General features: G+C 34.8%; 1 protein-coding gene across 50 annotated transcripts in view; it reads right to left on the reverse strand.

The window, feature by feature from the left end:
• The window catches only part of LOC101689183 (regulating synaptic membrane exocytosis protein 1), a 191661-nt gene extending 168195 nt beyond the window's left edge, over positions 1-23466 (reverse strand). For 17 of the 50 annotated variants that reach the window (XM_045074832.1, XM_045074834.1, XM_045074827.1 and 14 more), the window contains exons 1-3: positions 23252-23463; positions 1880-1947; positions 1011-1121 (exon numbers count right to left, since the gene is read on the reverse strand). In XM_045074832.1, coding sequence (XP_044930767.1) covers positions 1011-1121; positions 1880-1947; positions 23252-23351 — 279 coding nt within the window. In that variant the 5' untranslated portion in view covers positions 23352-23463. Of the gene's footprint in view, positions 1-1010; positions 1122-1879; positions 1948-9706; positions 9776-20292; positions 20416-23251 lie in introns of those variants that run through there. The other 33 variants (XM_045074806.1, XM_045074839.1, XM_045074814.1 and 30 more) reach the window with 8 other exon arrangements.
• Between the last annotated feature and the right edge of the window lie 1936 nt (positions 23467-25402).

A 25402-nucleotide genomic window follows, 5' to 3' on the forward strand; every position in this document is an offset into this window, starting at 1 on the left:
CTCACCATAGCACATACCTCCCCCAATATCCATAACCCAACCACCCTCTCCCTACCGCCACCCCCGGCAACCCTCAGTTAATAAGGTGATATTATTAAGTGCATTAACTGAAGAGAGGTTTTAGTTAGATTAACAGTCAATAGTTTTGAAGAGGTCAAAACTATCACACAATTATAATACAATAGCTTGGTAAATAATTTCTTTTTTTAAGATTTTATTTATTTGAGAGAGAGAGAGCGAGCATGAAAGGGGCAAGGGGCAGAGGGAGAAGCCGGCTCCCCGATGAGCAGAGGGCCTGATGTGGGACTTGATCCTGGGACTCCAGGCAGTTGCTTAACCAACTGAGCCACCCAGGTGCCTGCTTGGTAAATAATTTTAAAGCCCATCTTTGAATGCTTCTCTAAGATCTGAATGCAAACAAAACCATGTGATTTAACATACACATGCACACAAACATAGTAAAATAAAACATGTATGTGTATTTTTTTCCTATAATAAAACATAATCTTTTGTAATTAATTAGTTTTTCATTATATCTGTTGGAAGTCAGTTAATAGTTTTAAAAGATACATTTTACTCTCTTGGTATTACCATAAATTCTATTGTACTTAGGAAACAATCTCTTTAATGATGTTTTATGTTGCTTATCAAGTTACAATAAAATTATGCAGTTCACATTATCTAACTTTACTACCATCCATTAAAACCTTTTTAATGTAAAAATCGTCCTTGAACTTTATACTCAGATAAAAATTCTTTATTTTCCTCCTTCTTATGGCAGTTTCCTAACACATTAGTATGCCATATTAATACAATGATTTTAAAATATTAACCTAGATAAAAACACTAAATCTACCATAAGATATCAATATATAAACAAATATATTCACTAGGAGGACTGTATTCTAGAGAAGAGAGGAAGATATTTAAAAATCATTGTCAGAAACTTTGTTGAACGCAGCCCACACTGTGCTCCAGTTTTAAGAAACACTTTAAACCAGCATACTTACCTTCAGACCCAGTAATGCACCTGATTCTTTGGGCATGGTTGTTCTCTTGTTAAGAATAACACGTCCAATTAATCTATCCCCCTCTTTAGATGGTTGCCACGTTACAGGATGCTATTAAAACATAAACAGAGTTAAAAAAAAGATAAGTTGTTTTCTTTCCTATAAACACATAATCATTGGTTGTAGCATGATGTGATTTCCTCAGTTAAAGGCACTCTCGAGGGAATTCTTTATTCTGGTGGGTTCTATCGTAGGCTTACAACAATTTTGCATTGACAGCTACATTTTATTTGTGGTAGATTCTTAAACTAAATAGTTCAAAAAGTTGTCAGCAACTTAGTGAATCTCTCGACAACTGCTCTGAAATAAATTGAAATTTAAAATGTATCTTCTAGGGGCGCCTGGGTGGCTCAGTGGATTAAGCCGCTGCCTTCGGCTCAGGTCGTGGTCTCAGTGTCCTAGAATCCAGCCCCGCATCAGGCTCTCTGCTCAGCAAGGAGCCTGCTTCCCCTCCTCTCTCTGCCTGACTCTCTGCCTACATGTGATCTCTCTCTGTCAAATAAATAAATAAAATCTTTAAAATAAATAAATAAATAAGTGAATTAAATATATCTGCTAATAGAAAGAAAACTGAATCTGTATGATGAGTTGTTAATGTTGATACCTTTAACAAATAATATCTCATTTATATACACTCATCATTTAATAATTATTTTCTATTTCTCTTCTAAACTGCACTGCCTTAAATTAAATGAACATTTTCTCTCTTAAAACTGAGTAAGATTGCCATCTATCATACATCGAACATAGGACAATACACAGCACATTTTGTTCCTAAGCTCCAAACTTTAGTTCTCCAAAAAGCTTACCGAACTAATAGGTGATGTTTCCCGGCTATGCCACGTGGCAGGATCCAACCAGTAATAATCCAAATCACCTGCACCACAGGAAAAAATGAAAAGTGCAATGATTTAAAGTGGAAAATGCATCATTGTAAGTATGACTTCTTCAGTCTATAAAATAAAGGGTTATAAATATCATAATCTTGACTGTGCACATCCCAGAATGATACACCCTTGCATTGCAAAGGCTGTGACCTGAATCCTTGCAATGAATGTGTGTTACACATGCACTTAATAGTATATACTACTTTTTATTCTCGTAAATCGGTCTAGAAACACACATAAAAAGTGCTGAAAGAGCTGGATTAACCTACTCAACCTTCCCTCAAAAGACGAACCATTCCAAGGCAAAGCCTGCCATCTAGTGATACTGGCAAAAAATCTATTCACTGAGCTGAAATAAATACTAAAACTTAGTGTCTCTCTTTCTCCTCTTCTGTTATCATATCCTTTCATAATCAGTCTCTGGTCTCTATCCTCTTCCCTTAACAGCTGACAATACGGCATACATTTTTAGCACAGTGTTGAATAAATTAAGTACCATGAATAACTTTTAGCAATAGTACCATACAACAAACAAAAAATTCAATTTTATTAAAGCCATAAAAAAGACTTTAAAAACTTTAAAAATCCTAATTTCATAAGCATGAATTTATGAACCATTAATTTTGATTTTTGTGGCTTAAAAATAAAATACTACAGAAAGCACCTGAGGGAAAAAAGAAAAAAAATAGTGGAAAGCCGCAGTGCTTTGCGTTTAGTATTTGCATAGGAGAAAGGCCAGCATGGGTCAATGTGAGAATAAATGATCTTTTACATTTTAAATACTAAATAGATCAATGGATATTTTTCTCCTGATGGATCTTTAAAGAGAAAAATATTAAGAAAGTGAGTCAGGCATGCCCACTAAGTGAGCTATCTAGCTGAGTGTTGGAAAAAATGCATTTGGGTGGTATCTGTGAAGGTCATAAGTAAAGAACTGTATATATATGAAAGGCATGGCTGATACAGGCACTATAAAAGAAATATGGTAGGAAATGTAAAAATGTTTAAAATCTACAGGCATAAAAAATCCATGCACCTAAGTTTCTTAGTAGTTGCTTCTCTTTTCCTTTTAGGTAGTATCTTAGAAAAGCTGAAGGAGATTGTTATATATAGTGCAATAAATACTAAAATGTTCTTCAAATACGTCATGGACATGAAAGTATATTCTGGAAAGGTTTGAATATTAGAAACTGCATTAGCAGAAACTATATTCTGTTTCTGTTTCTGTTTTGGACAGAGTCTCTACCCCTTTCAAAATCACATACTTTATAATGTATGCCTTGATGTCGAAGACTATCTATTTCTACTCTTCTTTCTGGATCATCTCACTTAATGGAACATAAGGAAAGTAGTAAAAGAACAGGTTTTTTTTCCCCCCTTTTACTTTTACTGTTTGAAAAACTTTACTTTTTAATTAATTTTTTTCTTTGACTATAGCTGACAGGTAATGTTAACATTAGGTTTACACATATAACATAGTGATTCAACTTCTCTATACATTGTGCTAGGCTCACCACTAGTGTCGCTACCATCAGTTACCATACAACACTATTATATTATTGATTATAATCCCTATGCTGTACCTCTTATTCCCATGACTTATTCATTCCATAACTGGAATCCTGTATCTCCCACTCCACATCACCCATTTTGCCCATCCCCTGCCCACATACTTATTTTTAAAGTTGCTTTGTCCTTACTATTATAACACTGTTCATTTTGAAAGAAAAACTATGTAGCATAAAATAAAACTGTTAAGTACTTTTAAGTAGTAACTACAAATTTCATTCAAAAGATTAAAATAATTCATAAAGCTTTTTCCCTAAATTTTCATATATGTAGGAGTAAGAAAGTCTGATGACTTTTTAAATGCTGACTCATTCTGAAATACTGTGACAGATTAATAGAATCTGGGATTTGTGGGGCTTTAAAGAAGAAAATTAGTCATTAAGTTGATAGCTGAACTGCTCTGAGAAGTCTTTGAGATTTAAAAAAAAATGACAAAATCCATCCCATTTTAAAGATTTCAAGGGAAGTTTTTTGTATTCTTCAATAACTTAGCTCTTAAAAACGGAACTTCTTATTGGGATCATTCTCTGGTTCATGTACCAATTCCTTGTATGGTGGGGTTCAACCCTGTGTTTCACTCCCCTTGTCCTAAATAAATCTGGTTATACATATCTGATGAATATCCTCTGTGTAAAAAGTGCTCCTTATATACAAGGGACCCAAAGCTGATGTTTCTGGTACATTTTGGTGATGATACCGAGCACTTTATTATAAAAACAATGCTTTCAAGCAATGGTATCCTACCATCTATAAGCTTTGTATCATAATGATCTCAAATGGAGAGTCTAATTTAAATGGTTTAAGATGGGATAATTTTGTTCATGCATAGTATTGTTGATACCTACTAAAAATTGCTACTTAAATGTAAATTAAGAGGGGATTCAATATTTTAAAAATACAATAATATTTGTACATATTTTAGTATACAATTATACTTCCTTCACATTCTGAACAGTTCCTAATAGTTTTCTTACCACAAATTTCATTATCATCTATTAAAATCTAGTATTTTTAATTAAAGACTTATGAAAAATAAATTCTAAGATCTAAATATGTATTTTTTAAACTTATTTTTCTTCTTTCCATGTAATCACTAAATTTTAAAGATATTATTGACTTTTAAAGCCCTGTAATTTATCTTTATAATTCACATTTCTCTATTATTAATGGACTAAGCAACACTGGACAAAACTTTCTTCTAAAATATTCAGAATCTAGTATTTCATTAATATAAATCATTTTCCTTGATTTTTTTCTAACAGGTAATTAAAGGAATTGATTTCCAAGTAGCATGGCTACAAAATGATAAATTCAGGGTATTTTCTTATGGACTTAATACAAAACCATTTTGGTTCTAATATTCAATATAACTATAAAAGAACAAATTTACTATTAGCATTAACTTAGATCCAGGGAATATATCAGATGTCTGAGTCTACTGAAATGGCTCAAGTTCATAAACAGCCAAAGTTCAATGAAGTTTTGTAATTTTGAGTATTATTTTTTGTTAAGACTTTAAAAATAGACATTTATCCTATCCCTTATGAAAAAGTAGTTAATTAAACTTAATGAACAAGCACACAACATTCACTGAATGAATAAAAGTCAGCTAAAGGACCCCTGGGCCTTCTGTAAAGAGAACTAGCTTTTCCTAACCCAGGTCATGGTGACTAGAGAATGTAACAATGTATAAACATGCACCTCTATGATTTAAAATTTTGTATCCTGTGATATTTAATGTCAAAGCACAATGGATTCCAATAAGACCGAAGTCACTGGAACAAAAATGCTTTCTAAATCATACAGACACATGACTGTGTGTGAGTATGTTAAAACCATAAAGAGAAAACCATAATTCTGATTTCACACAATAAATATCTAACAATACATGATAATTACACTTGACCAAGTGGAATGGCTATCTAATGTGTAAGTAGTAGAGCAAAGGTTATCCACACCAAAGCATTTATGTATTAAACAATTTGAACTTCTTTTCCATTTGCAGAAGAAATACACCGCAGATTTTTAACCTCATTATAATGACTGGTGATAAAAGATGGGACTGAAATGGATTCCAAGATTGACTCCCAGTAACTGTGAGCAATTCCAAATACATATCCATAAGTGTGCTACTTGTCATCTCAAAGAAAACTATTCTTCCTATATAGTATCGATTGTTGATATCCAAAGAACTTATAAAACTCATAGACCAAAAATCAATAGAATCATCTTTACCAGAGGTTTTCTATACCTCTTAAACTGCTTCCCTCTTTTATTTCTGTTTATCCTCTATAGTAGGATGTATGTTGGGACTAAGAAAAATTAAATAAATCCTCATATATTTGATTATAGCATAGTACATAAACAAAATACTCAGTAAAATTATGTTTGTTGAAAAGACATTCATGTTGAATAGACATACATGCGCACAAAAAAAACCAATTCAAGTTCTAAGTAGTTTTTAATTTGAGAGAAGGGAGGGTGTTTTTTACACTGAGCACCATGGTCAACACACATGAGTTAGTAAGTATTGCTTTGGTTAAAATGTGATTAAAAACTTTATACATTTTAACTCATTTTAATATTTTACAAGGGCTTTCTTTTCATAGATAAGAATTAAAATCCAAAGTTTAAGAACTGAGAAAAGAAGTTCTTAACTTCTGATTAATATGATAAAAATACCATTTTGAAATAACTTCCTCTTATTTTAGAAGTTTATTTCAAATAGTCCCATGCCTACAAAGGTCAAGTGTGTCTGCCCCCACCCCTAAATTAAAAATTATAGTGGAGCTAACTTTGAAATAAGCCATAATTTGCTATACAGTACAGCGAAGTCCCAGAAAGCCTGATTTTACTTAAGTTAAATTAGCAGTCAGGAATAAGAAACAAATATTATTTGACAGGTCTTAGAATACAGGCATTAAAATAAAATGGGAAGCTATACTTGCTAAATTTAATCATGAATCATATAATCAGTGAAATATTAAAGTCATAAATAACTATAAATACTATGTGTATGTAAAATCAATAAATTATCATTCACTACTGAATTACTATCTAAGTCCCTAGAATAGGGAAAACATTATCCCCCAAACACTTCTTGGTGATTTCATTCAATATATACACTAAGGTTCATTCCATAAGTTGACAGCATATGCTGCATAATTAAGGAATTTGTGTCCCTTGAGGCATGGTTAGAGACATCTCCAAATCAGTAGTCTTCAGCAAGAACCCCTTCAAAAGTTCTAAGTGTTAAAAATTCCAAATTCTGGTTTTGATTGAGAATACACACAAACACAAGGTGCCACTTGATGGAAGAATTACAATATATTCAGCCCGTAGGGATTCACTTGAGTGGCTGTTCTCTAAATGCTTGTTAGAAATTTGACTTTCAAAATTCCCCTTTGTTAGCAATGTGCTCTGCTTCTACGAGAGAACCACCAACAGAACAGAACTGAGAAAAGAAGTTCTCTCTCTCGGGGTAAATGTTCAAGTAAATGCATCCACTATGATTTATTAAGTTAATGAGGTGCCAAGGACTTTTATATTCAGAAATTGCTGATACTCAATAGAACCTCCAGAGCTGAACTACCTCCAAAGAAAGATGTAAGGGCCTGTGATGCCATCTCTGTTTAATACTGCTAGGGCACGTGAACAGAGGCTTGGTAGCTGATCTAGAATTTCATGAACATATTTGTTAGAGCTAGTTCTTTTCTGGCTATTATATGTCCTTTTGGTGAATGTGAGTGCTGATGGAACATCAACCCTATGACCACACAATTCTACAAAGCAGTGATGTGGAATCAAAATCAATCTGACTAACCTCTGAGCTCAGGCATTCAGATTATCCCTCAATGTCACAGGAAACTCCCACAGTATTCCCTTGCTCTTGCAAGAGTAGTCTGAGATAAAGCACATGAGATGCTTTACAAACTGTAGAGTGCCACAGAAATGTAAGTTGTCATTAGAGTGTAAATATATATACTGAAAAGTATTTCCAATAATAATACTGATAAGCACCTCCATCAGTTCTAATGCCAGATAAAAATTAAGGAATTGCTCCCACAGTTTACTTATTTGAAAATTTGAATAATCAGAGAACCTCACTCTATATTTAATTCCCCTATTAATAACTTTATATTATATCTGAAACTAATAATTATGTTTTCCCTATAAAAAATAAAAGCTAGCTTTTGTATAAAAAGAGCATTTTACTTGACATTAGAGATTTGTGACTCTATCCCTAACTCTGCCATATTCTTGATAAATCTCTATAAACCTTGTCCTCCTCTATAAAAGGGGGTTAATGCCACTTTCTTGCAAAAGTTTCATGAGGATTAAATGAGATATGCCAGCTTTTTAAATTATAAAGGACTTCAGAAACAGATTTTATTTTATAAATACACAACTGAAATGAAGAATATGATATCATAGGGGCACCTGGGTGGCTCATTGGGTTAAGCCTCTGCCTTCTGTCATGATCATAGGGTCCTGGGATCGAGTTCTGCATCGGGCTCTCGCTCAGTGGGGAGCCTGCTTCTCTCTTTCTCTACCTGCCTCTTTGCCAACCGTGATCTCTCTCTCTCTTTGTCAAATAAATAAATAAATAAATAAATAAATAAAATCTTTATAAAAAATATGAAATCATAGGTGTTAGAGATCACATTAATCGTTAATTAGCTATCATAACTAAAATATATGTAGTATCAGTAATCTCTGCAAAGTATGCTCTGAAATGGGCTTAGAAAAATGTTAAAGTCACTTTGTCTACAGAAATTATTAATTGGCCTGGTGTAAAACCAATGCTCAAGTGTTCAGAATGAATGAGTATTTCTTTAATCCCAATTGCTAAAGGATGAGGGAAAGGGCCATCACATATAAAAAAAGTAACATACATCTTTCTGTTAATTTTCCATAAAGCCAAGGGGAGCCTAAGATAATGAGAAAATGGTTTTTTTTTTATAGTATAGTCAGATGATCTATACATTAGTATCTAGATTAACCCCAACTAAAAATACCTGGACTGTGAAATATTTTTATCAGAATGCACAATGTATCCCCAATGTAAAAATAGGTATTTTTGTCATTTCTTCTTTATAGGATCATGTTTTAATGTGGGAGAATAAAACACATCTATCAGCAAAATATCTGTGACTGAATTACTCTATATTATGAAACCAGTAGGCTCTTATATCCCTTCATCTTTTTTCCTGATGACTCAAGAAATCCTTGAAAATGTTTCCTTGAAACCAGCTTGTAGTATACCTTAAAAATTATTTGGTATAGATATGAGCTATGGAATACATTTTAATATTTATATCTTAATAGGTTATAAGCATCCTAACTTCCTAAGATTCCTTTTTTTCAGTTTATATTCCTAGCCAAATCATCTAAATAATAACAAGATTGATGGTCTTAAAAAAACAACTAGAAGTTTAAATATATATTAAGTCACCCTAAATTATGGGATTTTGGAAAAGCACAGAAAATTTTATGGATTTACTTTCAGTAAGCTAAAAGACATTGAGAAGTAAAAAGCTATTTGAGATCGTTAACATTGGTCATCAGCTTAATTTTTCCTAGTTTTTGAAAAGTATATAAACTTAGATTTTTGAGACGATACAAAGCTTCAGAATTCAGAAACACTTTCAAAACACCATGATGAGTAATTATACCCTTATTCTTTATCTCTGCACTGACCTCATGCTGCAGGCCTCAGAAGAAGATTAATTAAAATTGCTGAAAGTTCTGAACAAAAAACAAAAAAACCACACATGCATACTCGCACACACACCTTTGTGTCTTAGAATACATAAGGATGTTCAGGGTCTTCAGGACATCTAGACCAAGTTGTATTTATTATCTATATTAAATGACAATAAAAATGTATCTAAAGAAAAGTGTTAAGATCATTGATGATAAGGCAAAAAGATGTCTACACATAATAGCTTAGAGAGGAATACCTTTCATGTGTAAATATGGTCTGAGGCCTAATGATGGAGAAATTTCTTTCCCAGAAGCTAAATATGAAAGAGTAAAGTACCCTGAATAACAAAGCACAAAATTAACAAATTTAGGGAAACTTTTTTCTTTTTTCTAACACAATGATTCTACATAAATAAGAATTTTGGAGGTGCTGCACACAGGAGGGAAATATTTTACTGCAACTTTCCAACTGACCAGGCTTCCACATTGAGACTGAGTATTCCATTCACGTGGGAGAACAGGTTGTCATGTGCAAAGCCTCGGAATAACCAGCCAGGAAACCCTGTGGAAAAAAATTGGGGTTTATATGTTTTCATTGTTTGGGGACTGGATGTTAACCACAGGCTTAAGAAATGGTAGTGCTGGGCAAGTTCACAGCAGAGACATTACAAGAAAGCATTCTAGCTGTAAATATCTTTGATAAAGGAAAATGTTAATCCTTATCTAGACCTCACACCTCGGCAACACTAGCAAAACAATATTAATCTGCAATAATAATTCTGAATGTCAAATCAAGTTCTTCCTTTCTCTACATCCCAAAGACATGGAAATGAAAAAATACAGAGACTGATACATTATCACGGTTTTAGGGATATAAATAACAAGAACAATAGATGATGCTGAAGATGAATTCCAAGGGCACACGGAACAAAATGGAAGTACTTATGAGGGACTGATAGTGTTTAGCATTTAAAAGTATGTAGTAAAGTTATAAAAAATAGCAGGAAATAAATATACTCTAGCAAATATTTTAAATAGATATTTTAAAACCAGAGCTCTAGCAAAGAAAAGTTACGGTAAATATTGGGGTTCCCCCCCTTTTGTTTTGTTTTGTTTTTGCTTGTTTTATTTTATTTAATTCAAACAATTTATAGTTATGTATTAAAAGACTTTTTTTTTTTTAATTTGGAAATTCCTGTACTCTCAGTGGGAAATTTTGAGAACATTTTATGCCTCAACATTGTCCTAGAGAAAAATCTGAACAAGTATCCATATTCATAAACTTTCAAATGATAGCCACAGGAAACCAGGTTGCAAAATATTGCATGGTCACTATCTAAATCTCTGTCACAGTGTCAAAGTGGTCAGACTGTATAAGGCTTCTAACTCTACTCAAACTGCACATGATGGAAGATATATCAGGCAAGAGAAAGCACAAAAGGAAGGACCAATACTCACAATACATTTAGATCACATATACACTTATTTTTATAAAGCAAACCACATTAAGGTTGATCAAAGATTAACTTACTGACTCAAGAAAGGACTTCTCTACCAGAGTTCCTAAATATTTAAGGGCTGGATAAATGAAAAATATTTGTTTCCAATATAATAATTTCAAAATAGCTTCATCTTAGATAACATTTTCATAACAAAAACTGTTATTTAAAAAAAAATCATAAGTCTCACTGGCCTAGACTTAATGGGCCCAATAGGGTTTCTTGGCTGGGTCACAGGTGCTCTCGAGAGAAGACGGGATGGTCTTCTACTCAGGAATGTAAGGCAATCTCACGGCCAGTGTGCCTGGCTGTTTAAATCCATGATTCCACCATTACCTAGTGGCACTGAACTACTCCCAAGTGCAATTCAGAGAGAATATATTCTGAAATACAACGTTTCTCTCACTATTTTTTGGAATGCGTTATCTTAAAGCATTTAAAGTATTTACAGAGGTCTTTGTGAGGGATATGCAGTAGTCAACTTAGATACTCAAAAATCTAACTCTGAATTAAGCCAGAGTATCACACAACCATGCACCTGGTCTACATGACATTTCCAGATAGTCCCTTCCCTCTCCCTGCTTCCACAGTTCTTTTCAGATATTGTTCTGGACTATACGGATCATGGTAATGGTGTTACTCATACAGATCATGCTCTGATGGTGATTATCTTCTCTGTGAAACTATTCAAAAGAAATTTCTCTCTGATGTCAGTGTCAGGAAAAATTAGTGTTATTTAACTGGTTTATTTTCATGTTATGGAAGCTGAGGTTTTATGACTAATGGTACTTTTCTCAAAGCACGTGTGTTAGAATGTTCATGGTTAAATCTGCAGCCTAATTTTCTTCCTTTATTTTTCCTTGTCAATCTTTTCTAAACGTTTTAACTTATTTCATATGACCTTAAGTCACTTTTGATATTAAGGTAGACTTTAAAGCAGAAATCAAAATAAAATTAGAAGAATAGGCACAAAGCATGTTTCAACGAATTTATTATAACTTCTGTTTTCATTAAAATATGGCATTTTCCATCCTTCAATCTCAAAATACCTTTGATGCAATAAGAAACAACTAAAATGCAATTAATGTACAGGTGTTCACTTATCCATAGATTAAACAGCAGAATTCAGAAAAGAGCAAATTATCTCAGCAAACTATCATTTGGAAATCTTGCCAGAGAATGAAAAGCAAGTGAAAAAAAGGCTTCTAACTTAGCAATAAATAACACCACAAATCTGAGCTCCTAGACTTTATTCTTCCAAAAACCCACTAGATCCTCACTAATTTTACAGTCAAAATCCTGAGTTTTTCTATTACTCAACCCCACAGGACTACTGAAGATGCATTTTGTTGGTATTGGAAAGCATACTGACAGCAGTAAGAATTCACAAGGAAGGGGACAAGGAAATTAAAAACCAAACAAACAAAACTTAAATCAAGCAAATTAGTTAAGGGTATACATGTCCTCAATACTGTGATACTTGAGTAGCACTATGAACATAGCAGTACTAATGGGCAACATAATAACTGATGTTAAAACAATACCCAGTACTAATGGGCAACATAATAACTGATGTTAAAACAATACCCATTAGGGAACAACCCCAAAAAATTACTTTGTGACATATGAACTTTTAAGATAACAGAATGAAATCTCCTTCTCAGCTTTCCTGGTTTACTTTAAAACTAAAAATGAAAGCACAATATATAATACTGATGAAAAAGATTTTAATTAAAATAACATAAACAAATAGCATCAATAACCACCAGCTGGCTGGCAAATATTTGGCATTATCAGAAAACTCAGCTATCGAGAAGTAGCAACTTGAAGCTGAGTTTTCACCATTCCAAAATTAAATCATTACTCATAAAAGCAACGAAAAACAGACATGGCAGTAACTTTTCATCCAATATTGCTTTAGATTTATGAGTATTAAAGTAAGGATTCAGTGAATGATAAATAGTAATTCTTATTTTCTCCCTTTGAACATTCCTATTTCTTCACATTTTGTAAATGCAGTACAAAAAAAAATGGGAAATATAGAGTTACTTGTTCTTTGCAAAATATCCTACACACAGAGTGGATGAAATATCTTCTAAATATTCTCAATCAAAATTAATTCCTTTTTAAAGTAAGAGTAAAGTGAACAAAACTCTTCTAGGAGATTGGTAAAATAACTGAATTAAATTGTGAGATTAACAACTGTTTGGTGAAAAAAATTGAAACAATATTGTTTTCACTGATATTTAAAATTTCCAGTGACATTAAATCTGTCAATTATTCTCTGAACTCTTTTTTTAAATGCTGATGTATTTTACTTTATTATTTTAAATTTAATTTATTTTTTTCAGTGTTCCAAAATTCATTCTATGAAAAAAAATTAAATTGCTATTTCAACAAAGTTAAATCAAGCAAATTAACGTGTTCTCTAATGCAAATTTCATAAATGTATAACAAACCTTTCCTGATGAAAATATAGTGATTTCACTCACAAAGACGGTAAATATCTTTAAGTAATTTCTCATAATAAATACGAGCACATTTGAGATTGGTTGAAAAATTCTAATGATTTTAACAACAACATAAGATTACACTGCACCTGATTTTGATATATATCAACACAAACTTTAGTTAGAGTGTCTTACTGATCACAGCAAGAATGAGCTGGGAAAATGGAAGAAAACCCATGAGAAATATAAAATTATTAATGCAATTATAATAGTTCCAATATTAAGAAAAAAATAATTTGGGGTGCCTGGGTGGCTCAGTGGGTTAAAGCCTCTGCCTTCGGCTCAGGTCATGATCCTGGGTTCTGGGATGGAGCCCCACATGGGGCTCTCTGCTCCGCGGGGAGCCTGCTTCTTCCCCTCTCTCTCTGCCTGCCACTCTGCCTACTTGTGATCTCTGTCTGTCAAATAAATAAATAAAATCTTAAAAAAAAAAAAAGAAAAATAATTTACCTTAATCTTTCCCAAAATAAAAAGATATTTATTTTATTTAAAAAAATTTAATTTAAATTTAATTTAGTTAACATACAGTGTATTAATAGTTTTAGGGGGTAGAATTTACTGATTCATCATTGCATATAACACCAACTTCTCATTATATCCAGTGCCCTCCTTAATGTCCATCACCCAATTATCCCATCCCCTCAACCCATCTCCCTTCCAGTAACCCTCAGTTTGTTTCCTAAGGGTTAATTTAAGTCTCTTAGGGTTTGCCTCCCTCTCTGTTTTTCTTTTATTTTTCCTTCCCTTCCCCTATATTCATCTGTTTTGTTTCTTAAATTCCAAATATGAGTGAGATCATATGGTATTTGTCTTTCTCTGACTGAGTTCTTTCACTGAGCATAATACCCTCTAGTTACATCCATATTGTTGCAAATGGCAAGACTTCATTCTTTTTGATGGCTTAAGGATATATTTATTTTATATATACTTTAACTCAAAGTAAAGGCTTATCTCCATTTAAAAATGAAAGAGTCCATTGACAGGGATCTCCTAAACTCAACCTCATTTTCTTCTATATGGTAAGACTGTGAGTAGCTTTTACTTTTAGGTATAAAACACTATCATGTTTGAAATACACTTTCAAAGAAACTAGATTAAGATAATTGTTGCAACTGTATTTTAATGACTAAATACTTATTTTTCGAATGAGAAACTTTATGACTCTAGCCTGGCTATTTTGCCTTTTTTTTACTGTTGAAGGGGATAAAAATAATGAAACACAACTTTCTAGCCTTTAAAATTGCACTTATTACCAATAATTTCTATAGTTCCATTTGTTTTCCAAAGTGATATACTAATAGTTTTGATGACAAAAAATTACACACATACACACACACACTCCAGATCTTTGGGCCTACTATGGTCTTTGTCCAATGTAATTAACATTGCATCATACTTTAGATCAAACATCCACATGTGCCCTTAGTTCACAGGCATGAAAACTGTACCCATTTTAATTTAGCCTTATAAGCTAGCCATGGCAAATGTGGAGACTATGTTCAAAGGATGGCAAATTCAAAAGGGACAATTTCAAGCAAAAAGTCCCCAAACAGATCCTTCCCCTCATTATAAGCCATAGGTTTCTTACCAATACTCTAAAGGGTCTAGATATTTTGGGGGCTCTTCTTCTGTACCCAATTTTTTCAGCACCTTCATGTCCACACTGAATAGCTCCAACTACAGCAACATTTCATACTTTCATACACTAAAACAAACCTTAAGAGATCTCTATAAGTAAATGGCTGCTGGAACAAGACTAGCCTCTGATATCAGGGATATTTTTCAAAGAAGCCTAATGTCAGAAAAAGAGCCTAGTGTCTGTTAAGCCATTCTGAACAGAAATAGCCCTAGCTGGCCCTTCAGGTGCAGATGAAATAATGTGGGTCCCTATGAAGTACAGTTCCCCATTCCTCTAAATGAAAGCACTATACGTCACATTTGAATTTTCTATCATTTCTAATCTCTTTGCTTATATCAATGTGTTTTATCATTTATATACCCTTTGGAAAGTTAAGCTTGGGGTGGATTTTTTTTCCTATGATGTGGAATAAAAATCTCATGAAAATCTCAAATGAAGTTTTGAAGCAAGAGCATTTTGAAGTGAGTCTTGGGTTTACTCACTAACCACTGAGAAATGGCTTACCTTCATATAGGGCAAGACTTTTTTCTATTGTGGAATGCCAAGTCCTTGTGTTTTGTTTTTGTGACCTTTAAGGCAAACCTGAGTTACGTGAGTCCTTTTACATGACCAATAATTAGAGTTGGGGATTCATATACTGTTTAAAATTGTATGTAAAATTTTGTGCACAGTAAATATTTTTCTGAGAGTCCATTGCTTCCTTTATTTCTCTAATGGGCCTATCATCATTCTCCAAATTACAAATGGTCACTGGATGAAGGGGTGACTGGGACACTGGTATACTACCTTGGTGTTTTACCTTTAGCTTCCGGAATTATCCTCTCTTGCAGGGCCTCAGCCTCAGCCGTATGCTTTCATTAAGAACCCTATGCTTAGGAAATCAAGAAACCATACCCTGAGAAAATAAGCTTTATGATTACATAGAGAGGGCAAAGAAATTCATCTCAAAAAGCACCTTCATGAGCTATCAGGAGTCTAATGAATCATATTTCTGAAAAGACTTTAATATCAACAGGCAAGAGAAATACTATACACAGATGTGCTAATATCTCTTTCCTGATGAGTCCCTTAAACAATTTCAAAGACATTGATGAAGAAGGAAAATCTAGAAAAAAATAAACTTTATGTAATCTAAGTAAACTATTAGAAAACAAAATCTTGAAATAAAAGTAAAACTTCAAAGTGAATAAAACAATTGTTCCAATGTGGACCTACTTAGAAGTTAGGACTAAGCTTCAAGGGCTAAGCATTCTGTAGAGAGAGAAAAACAAATAAAACAAAAAGCAAAATATTGTAAGGTTAACAGCTTCTTATTACCACAAAAAAGTTCAAAAGCTATTAATAAGTCTATAATATCTGACAGATGTTATACAACTGAAAACATGTTTGCTAGAACCCACATCTGTTACAATCAATATGCCCCCTTTTCTGAAGTCAGCTTAAATTTATTCAATATTGACAATTTGTCAGAATAAGAATTTATCTCCCTGGTCTTTAAAACTCATGCAACTCACATAAAACCTTCTTTAAAATGAGTGATTTATAGTAAGTAGGCATTTACAATTTTTGGCTGCAATTCTGCAACAAACTAACCAACTCATTATATGATTATGAAAAATTACCTTCTTAAAGACGAAAGTCGGCCTACTCGAAGCAGGCTATCCAAAATCTAAATCCATGTCACTAGTCTACCATTTATCAGTGTGAAACTGAATACAGTAAAATAAGATGATTATTAATATTACTATAAGATAAGGAGTAAATCTTCACTGATCTCTATTTTTATAATTAGATATGCTTCTTTTTAATCTTCTTCTTAGAAAACCAAGAAGAAGAAATATTTACTTTATTCATTATTGACTCTCCTCACAGTCACTTTCCTGTTATCTCCTAATTGGATCTGGTTTTCCCTGGAGGCCACACCACAGTGGGAAGATGGCATCGCGGAGGGGCCTGCTGTGCTCAGTCTGTCTCAGTGTCAGCATCAGGGCCTCTTTGCCTCTGGCTGCTTTGATCTGCCCTCTGTTAAGACTCGCTCTCAGAGGCCACAGGTCACAGAGTTAGTGTAGGTATAGGAAGCAGTAGGGACCCTGGAAACCTTCTCTCACCCACCCCTGATATGCTCCTTCATTGCTATACAGATGCTGTTGTGATTGGAGTTTGTATATTAAAGAATTTTTATATATTTGACTGATCCAAAAATAAAAGCATTTCATCTAGGGGAAAAAATTATTTAAAAGGCATAAAAACTGCCTGCATTGGTCATTTCTTTAGGTCTCAATTTCTTTATTGGGCCTCTATGCACATGTAATCAAATCTTGTTCTTTTCTTTTTCCCCCATGTTATTCTGGTTCATGTCACTTTAATTCTTAAATCAGCTAGAAGAATTCTGAATGGTAAAGAAATTTTCTTCTCCCTAACATGCCAGGATTACCCAGAATATATACTTGCTGTTCACTGAGATTAATTTTGTCTTGTTTTTTGTTTTCCAAATGAATTCCATCATCTAAGAGAATTTTCCTCAGGGCCATTCACGGGCAATAATTCAGAATGAAAATATCTCCCTCTCCTGAAAAGCTTTTCTTTTTTTTTTTTTAAAGATTTTATTTATTTACTTGACAGAGAGAGATCACAAGTAGACAGAGAGGCAGGCAGAGAGAGAGAGAGGGAAGCAGGCTCCCTGCTGAGCAGAGAGCCCGATGCGGGCCTTGATCCCAGGACCCTGAGATCATGACCTGAGCCGAAGGCAGCGGCTTAACCCACTGAGCCACCCAGGCGCCCATCGACCACGTGTTAATAACCAACAATATCACAAACTTCAAAGAGAACTGAGTGGGCGATCTTCTGTATGATAATTGCTTCACTAATGAAGTTACTGCCTTTATACATATATTTGTAGAGACTGTAAACTCAGACTGCTCCCTCAAAGCTAGAGAACAAGAAATCAATCACATTATTTTCCTCTCACCTCTCAGGTGCAGTGGTATGGGAGCATGAACCATCATTGCTTGAGTCTTCATCTCAAAATAGTGGATGTCTATCATTAAGAAGACACATTAAGCGTGACCAAGAACACGAGATTCATGATCTTTATTAGCTAGCAACTATAGCCCTCTGCAAGCACATGGCTCAATTCACAATAAAATCCTCTATCCTCTTGAAAGAACGTGTTATTTATCATGAATGTTAACTATCATTTGATAGACAAGCAATCTGATTCATACTTTTACAAGCAGGAGGTGGCTGGCTTCTTCTTTTCCTTTTGCCTCTGATCACTTGGATTTTAAGCTTGTCCTCAGCAAAAAGTGGACCTCTTGAAAGTTATTTGCTGGGAAAAGCAGGCAGGCGCTTTCTTCAGCTGCTCTCAGCAGTACTTGCTGTACCTGAGAGGGAGCAAGGAGTAGCCAGGAGAGCTTGTGTCCCTGGCAGGCTTTCAGAGAGGCCCAGAGCCTCTGCATCCAGGACCTTACCCTGCTGCTGCATACCTGGAGATGCCGCTTCTCCCCAAAGGAATACAGTCTAACAGTAAGTGCCCCTAGGACACCTCAAACTTGCTCAATGCCAGTCTGGCAAAAGAGTTACAATGAAGCCAAGAGATTTACCAGTTTAATTTAAAAGAGCCATAATCTTCCTTCCAAAAAGCCTCAGCTGCGATAACCCTGCAAAGACAAGACAGGAAGAGCACTATCCCTTCCCTTTATTAAGAAAAATGTATGCTTTTAAAAATTTAATAGTGGGGGTGCCTGGGTGGCTCAGTGGTTTAAGCCTCTGCCTTCAGCTCAGGTCATGATCTCAGGGTCCTGGGATCGAGCCCCACATCGGGCTCTCTGCTCAGCGGGGAGCCTGCTTCCCCCTGCCCCTCTGCCTACTTGTGATCTCTCTGTCTATCAAATAAATAAATAAATAAACAAACAAACAAACAAATAAATAAATAATCTTTAAAAAAAAATTGAATAGTGTCTTTTTCTACACAGAAATCATCATCAGAGGATCCTGAGGACCTGAAAAACGTTATGTCATTCACACTGAGAGTAACAGTCGTCTCTTTTCAAACAGGCAGAATGGAAACAAGAGTCAGGAGGGGTTGGTTACTCTTTTACTCAAGGTCATACACCCAAACCTCTGACCCAAAGACTGCATTTTCTTTTCTTTCTTTCTGTCTGGGCTCTCTATTCATTATATCTGAACAGTTTTCCTTTTAATCCACAGCTGAACATCACAGAAACACAGGCAATTCCATGCTGTGCTCTAAAATCAAGACTGTCGATTAGGAGAAACCAGGCCTTGGCAGCCTTTGTCTAAACACTTCAAAATAACAATCTATGCAGAAACTGGTATCTTTCTCTCTTTAAGAAGATTAAGTTCTGAAGCTTTCTAATTTTAGTGAAATTCAGTAAACAGGGAAAACAACTGTCTTTTGTCCATCAGAAAAGGACAATATATACTTTCTGAATTGTGTACTACACACACACACACACACACACATCAAGCTGGAAGTTAAATACTAAATAGCAAACAATTTAATGTACGCTTCAAGTAGTCACTTGAAACATGAAAATAACTTCATAAAATGCAGCTCGATGATCACCACTATATTCTAAAATGATGATATATTTGTGTAATTGCCACATTAAAAGCAAACTATTCCTTATTCTATATTGATAGGCTCTGAATGAAGCACTTTAGTATCTTACTCTTGGGATAATTAAACAATATATTCCATGAATTTTACATTTATGTATAAGATTAATATAGCTTAGTTTACCTGCTCCTGAGTGCAACGTATGAAGTAGGAGAAACTGCAGAAACCCAGCAAACATAACAGCAGCATCGGAGTGGTTAAATAAATGCTACTGGCATCAAAGCACTAAATTCTAGCTAGCAAAGGCAGCAAATCCACAGCACAATAAAAAATCCGCCAAAAATGCAAAAGAACTTTTAAAATTCCTTATGGTCCTTGCATTCTAAATCAAAACAAAAAAAAAAAAAAAAAAAGGCTGCAGTGTCCAACATTATACAACGGTGACACTAAGCAAGGCCATAAGTGCTGCTGTCATCAAAACAGATCTCTGCAGTGTACAGATTCTCATTGATTACCGCATTAATCTATAGTGCTCTGTGCTGTACTAAAGAGGTTCCCACTGTAGCAAACACCAAAGCTCTGGTAAGTCTGTAATTAACCATTTCCTGAAACAATGCTCCGAAGATGTTACCTTCCCATAGGCAGAGAAACGAAACGAAACAAAATGAAATGCTGTGGTCCCTTAAAACCAGCACAACAGAAAAGACTCGGGCATATGCTTAAAGAGCTCTTCCTATTATGCCCCCAGTGACACTGCACTGAGATATCCATAAGCTAAGATTACAAAGTCAAGCAGACCCCTGCTGGCTTGTGGACCACAGAAAACTCACCTGAAATGATATGGTCCCATTATCAGTCACTGGCAATGGTTCTGCCAAGCTCTGTGTAACAGACCATTTCCCCTGCAGTTTCCCTGAGAGGTCTTACTCAGCTCAATGACAACAACCGGCACCAGGAGGCATCAACCAGGAGTACAGGAGTGATTGTTGAGAACAAGACAAAAGTGTTCCGGTATAGCCAGCCTAGTGCTAATAGTGGCTCATCTCCAGGGGGCAAAAGGACAGCTCCAAATAGGTTTTGCCAGGGATTTGGCGGTGGCAGGGGCGGGCGGGGGGGGGGGGGGTGTCATATTATATTAAAAGATGCAGTTTTTTGATGATTGTAGAGTCACAAACTCATAGTCTTTTTCACACAGAATCATTCTCTGTTAGGTCACTATATTTATTCTATCAACCCCATATCATGAATTACAGAACAACAGCAACAATAACAACAAATATTAGTTGATGTGAAATTATGTCACTCCTGAAATTTCATTTTTATCATGGTACATCACTCAGGTTCCAGAGACAACAATGAACAATGATACACTTCTCTAATTACTGGGGAATATTACTGAAAAGTAGAGGCAGACTGTTTCTAGTTTGTTTTAGAAGATTAAATGATCAAATGATAATAGGGGAAGAATTAAGAACCATGTTTCATTTATTTAAACTAAATGCACTGTGTTTAATTAAATTATATATACCTGTCAGAAATAATTATCTGATGAGAAAAAAATTAATATTGAACCATGGATCATCTCACCAACACCAAATGAACTGCAAAATATCAGTCTCACACAAATCAGCAAATCTCAACGTTTTCAACCTCTTAAGGAAACATGTCTTTAGTCTCTATTTAGAATCTTTGCCTTTTCTTTACCCCAAATAAGTATGCCTAAACTGGCTTAAGTTAAAGACTGGCCAAACTGCTGCTTGGAAAAGAGAAAAGAGAAAGAAATATTATTTGAATAATTGTTATGTGCCAAATATTGTGCTGCGTTATTTTACTTACTACATGTCATTCTCATAGGTATGGCAAAATCAGTATTACTTAACCCATATTACTAATGAAGGTCAGAATCGCTAATTAACTTGCCCTAAGTCAAATGGTTTATAAGGAGGAGAGCTGGAATTTGGACTTGACTTTGTCTGACTTAAATGTCCATGCAAAGGCTTTTCACTACACTACGGTAAGTAGGAGTTAATTATTTTGATGGATTACCTCAGAGCTGAGGTGCCTGTGACCTGGTGTGGAAAACCATGGTGATGCAGGGGCCTACAGTCATCTACCTCTATTTCCTACATCTGAAGCCAGGGAGGGTTTTCCAGAACGGTTTGTGGGGCTGAACTCTTATCCTTGTTGAGTTTACATTTCTTTCTCTATGGCCCTGTCACAGAGAACACATACACATGTCAAGGTCTAGAAACTGAACTGCTGACCCAGCAAGTATACTCAAGATAATCTATGGAAGGAAGTCAAACTTTCAAAAATCAATTCACCAATTTCCCCTAGGTCCAAGTGATACCATACAATTTTGTTTGATTGAAATGTAAGAATCTATGGACTTTATAGACCTATGCAGGCTAAGCCAACTGAAGTAAAATATCTTAATTCACTGCATGGGACTATTATTGTATCTGAGTTTTGAGGTAATTCTTTTTTGTATTTTCTCATATTTCCCTTTTTCTCATTAACTGGTATGAATTTATTTGAGATTATAAAGTCATTCTGAATGCTATTAATCTAATATTTTCCTCTCATTCCATGTCATGAATTTATGTTAATTTGGTAGAATTATCTTGAATTCCCTGAAGTGTCTCCATATGAGGAAATTAATCAAATGGTAACAAATTGTATTTCTAACAAAAGATGTTTGGTAAACCAAATAAGTTCTCTGAAATGGTACACATAGATTTCATAACTAGAGTTAAAATACAGAATCAATATGAGAAGGGGCTAATATCGACCTCATTTTAAAATATCCTTTCACTTATTTCTGGGTACCACATACTCTTGAGATCTTATGCACAGTAACAAGTGTCAGTCACCTAAGACACTGTCCACATATACATAGAAAAAGAAAACCCTTCCATTTTTATCTGGTCAATTCAGAAATTTGTATTTACAATATTTACTTATGTAGAGCATTTCTATCCCTTTGTCCATTTTGAACCACACATATCCCAACTTGGGGTTATATATTTCATAGCATCTCATAGGCTCTCACTCAGCTGTGACTCCACAGCCTTTCAAAGATCAGCAGACTGATTTCCCTGGGGAGAGAACACATAAAGCCTAACATCAATTGCAATTTTGAGCTTGCTTCACATACGCCATTTGACCTTGTGCTACTATGGTCCAGGTCAAGGCCTGTGTGGAAGCGTTTCAGCTCTTTTCAAGAACTGGGATCCATTATTTTGAAAAAGTGACACAAACTTCCTATTTTGGGGCTGAATTATCCACTAATGATGACTCTTATTTGTCCAGTATTTCTTACTTTCCATACTAGCATGAACCAAAGCATGATATCCACTGACTACAAAACAAAACTCATGCACAATTAAACAACTTGCTATTGCTTTTCCTTATTTTCAGAGAATACTGGCGGTCTAATCTTTGTATCTTTTGGGGCTGGCTATTACACAAGAAAATAAATTGTGAATGTGATTAATCATCTTACAATCCCTAGAGCTATATTACAAATCTAGTAATTTCTTTCCAGAGGAAATGAAGATAAAGTTGATAACTAGAAACTTTACTCTGTTGAGAAAATGGAACAAAATCACACCATACCTGACACACACAGAATGGGAATAATTACACTAGAAAAACAGATACAGAGGGAGTGTTAAATAGAGGTTTTTTTTTTTTCTTTTTTTTTTTTTTTTTTAAAATATAGGTTTCTGTCCAACTCTTAAAAATAATGAAGTGGGATTCCCGTGCCCCAAACTCATTGTCGCTTACCAGCACCAGCTCCTCGGGCCTTGACTCTTTCCTCTTCGGAATCAAGGGACCTCACTTCTCCCCACCCTTCTGACGAGATGGGTGTCCCAGGTGCACACATGACAGCAACCTTGTAAAGAAATTCAGCCTAGGGATTTTCAGCCTTGCTTCTAAACAAAGTCAAGATCGTATCTAAGAAGAGCACAAAGTGCTTCCTCCACCACTCCTCTTACATCATTGAACAAGAGCACCAACCCGTGGGTCAGGAGCAGCAGAAAATGGAAACTAAAAGAAAATATTGGTGTGAGCTTAGGAAAGTCTCTTTGCATGACTGACTCAGGTCACTGCAGGCACTGTGCAGCTATGCAAAGGACTGCTTGGATAAAATGCCACGCATAAGCCTCAGTGGGCCTGGTGGTGTGGAGACTGGTAGCATTTACTGAGGAGAAGCATATTGGCATCTCTGTTGGGTTTTAACCAGATCCACAGGATTCAGGAAATAAGCTCTCTGCCAGATGACACTCTGCTCCTAGCCATTCCTTCTGTTTACTTATCCTCCAAATTGCTCTAACTAGTGGCCTTTCTCCTGCTGTGAGCTTATTTGTGGAGAGGGCTAAATAAAGGATTTTTATGACAACAAAATGGCCATTAGCCCATAGGATGATTTCTTAAAACATAACTCTTCTTTTGTTTAGTACTATTAAAATCAATTAAATGAGAGAGTTTCTTATTATTATATCTTTGATTTGTGAAAAAAAAAAAAAAGGTCTGTTTCTTCCTGAAGACATATTTGAAATTAGCTTATCTTTGAACATATGTACTAATTCTTTATATATTATTTTTCTCCTATTTACATAAACTATTAAAGGTAGATTCCCTCTTCTTATTGCTGTATCTTCCTAGTAGAGGCAAATAATTTTAAATATATATATGGATCTTTTTTCCTACTATATGTGATCTGGTGCATTTCTAGACTGTGAAGAGCTGTACCTTCTTTCAGATAGAATGCAAACTCTTAATTTATGGGGGAAAGAAAGGAGTTATACTTTTCCTCTGTCATAATGTAGTCCTTTCATTAAAACAGAAATGTGTATTTTAATTTAAGCATATTATTCTGCAAGTAATCATTACTTTTTGGATTTTAATACAGAGAATGTTGCAAAATGTAAAAATAAGGTATATCATGTATATCACACTTCCTAAGGCATATTCATGTGCTTTAAAACAAATCTGAGAAGTGACCAGGATAAAAGGCATTATAAAATAATCAACCATTTATAGAAACAGACATGAGAGTATACTCCAAGATTGACTTGTCTCGAAACTAAATTCCTAACCCATCAACCTAAATAAAGCTTCTACTTCACCAAATTTTTATTTTCTTTTTTTTTTTTTTTTTTTTTTTTTTATAAACATATATTTTTATCCCCAGGGGTACAGGTCTGTGAATCACCAGGTTTACACACTTCACAGCACTCACCAAATCACATACCCTCCCCAATGTCCATAATCCCACCCCCTTCTCCCAAACCCCCTCCCCCCGGCAACCCTCAGTTTGTTGTGAGATTAAGAGTCACTTATGGTTTGTCTCCCTCCCAATCCCATCTTGTTTCATTTATTCTTCTACCCACTTAAGCCTCCATGTTGCATCACCACTTCCTCATATCAGGGAGATCATATGATAGTTGTCTTTCTCTGCTTGACTTATTTCGCTAAGCATGATACGCTCTAGTTCCATCCATGTTGTTGCAAATGGCAAGATTTCATTTCTTTTGATGGCTGCATAGTATTCCATTGTGTATATATACCACATCTTCTTGATCCATTCATCTGTTGATGGACATCTAGGTTCTTTCCATAGTTTGGCTATTGTGGACATTGCTGCTATAAACATTCGGGTGCATGTGTCCCTTTGGATCACTACATTTGTATCTTTAGGGTAAATACCCAATAGTGCAATTGCTGGGTCATAGGGCAGTTCTATTTTCAACATTTTGAGGAACCTCCATGCTGTTTTCCAGAGTGGCTGCACCAGCTTGCATTCCCACCAACAGTGTAGGAGGGTTCCCCTTTCTCCGCATCCTCGCCAGCATCTGTCATTTCCTGACTTGTTGATTTTAGCCATTCTGACTGGTGTGAGGTGATATCTCATTGTGGTTTTGATTTGTATTT

This window comes from Mustela putorius, unplaced genomic scaffold, assembly GCF_011764305.1.
Source record: "Mustela putorius furo isolate JIRA1106 unplaced genomic scaffold, ASM1176430v1.1 tig00000135_pilon_pilon_pilon, whole genome shotgun sequence".
Lineage (NCBI taxonomy): Eukaryota > Metazoa > Chordata > Mammalia > Carnivora > Mustelidae > Mustela > Mustela putorius.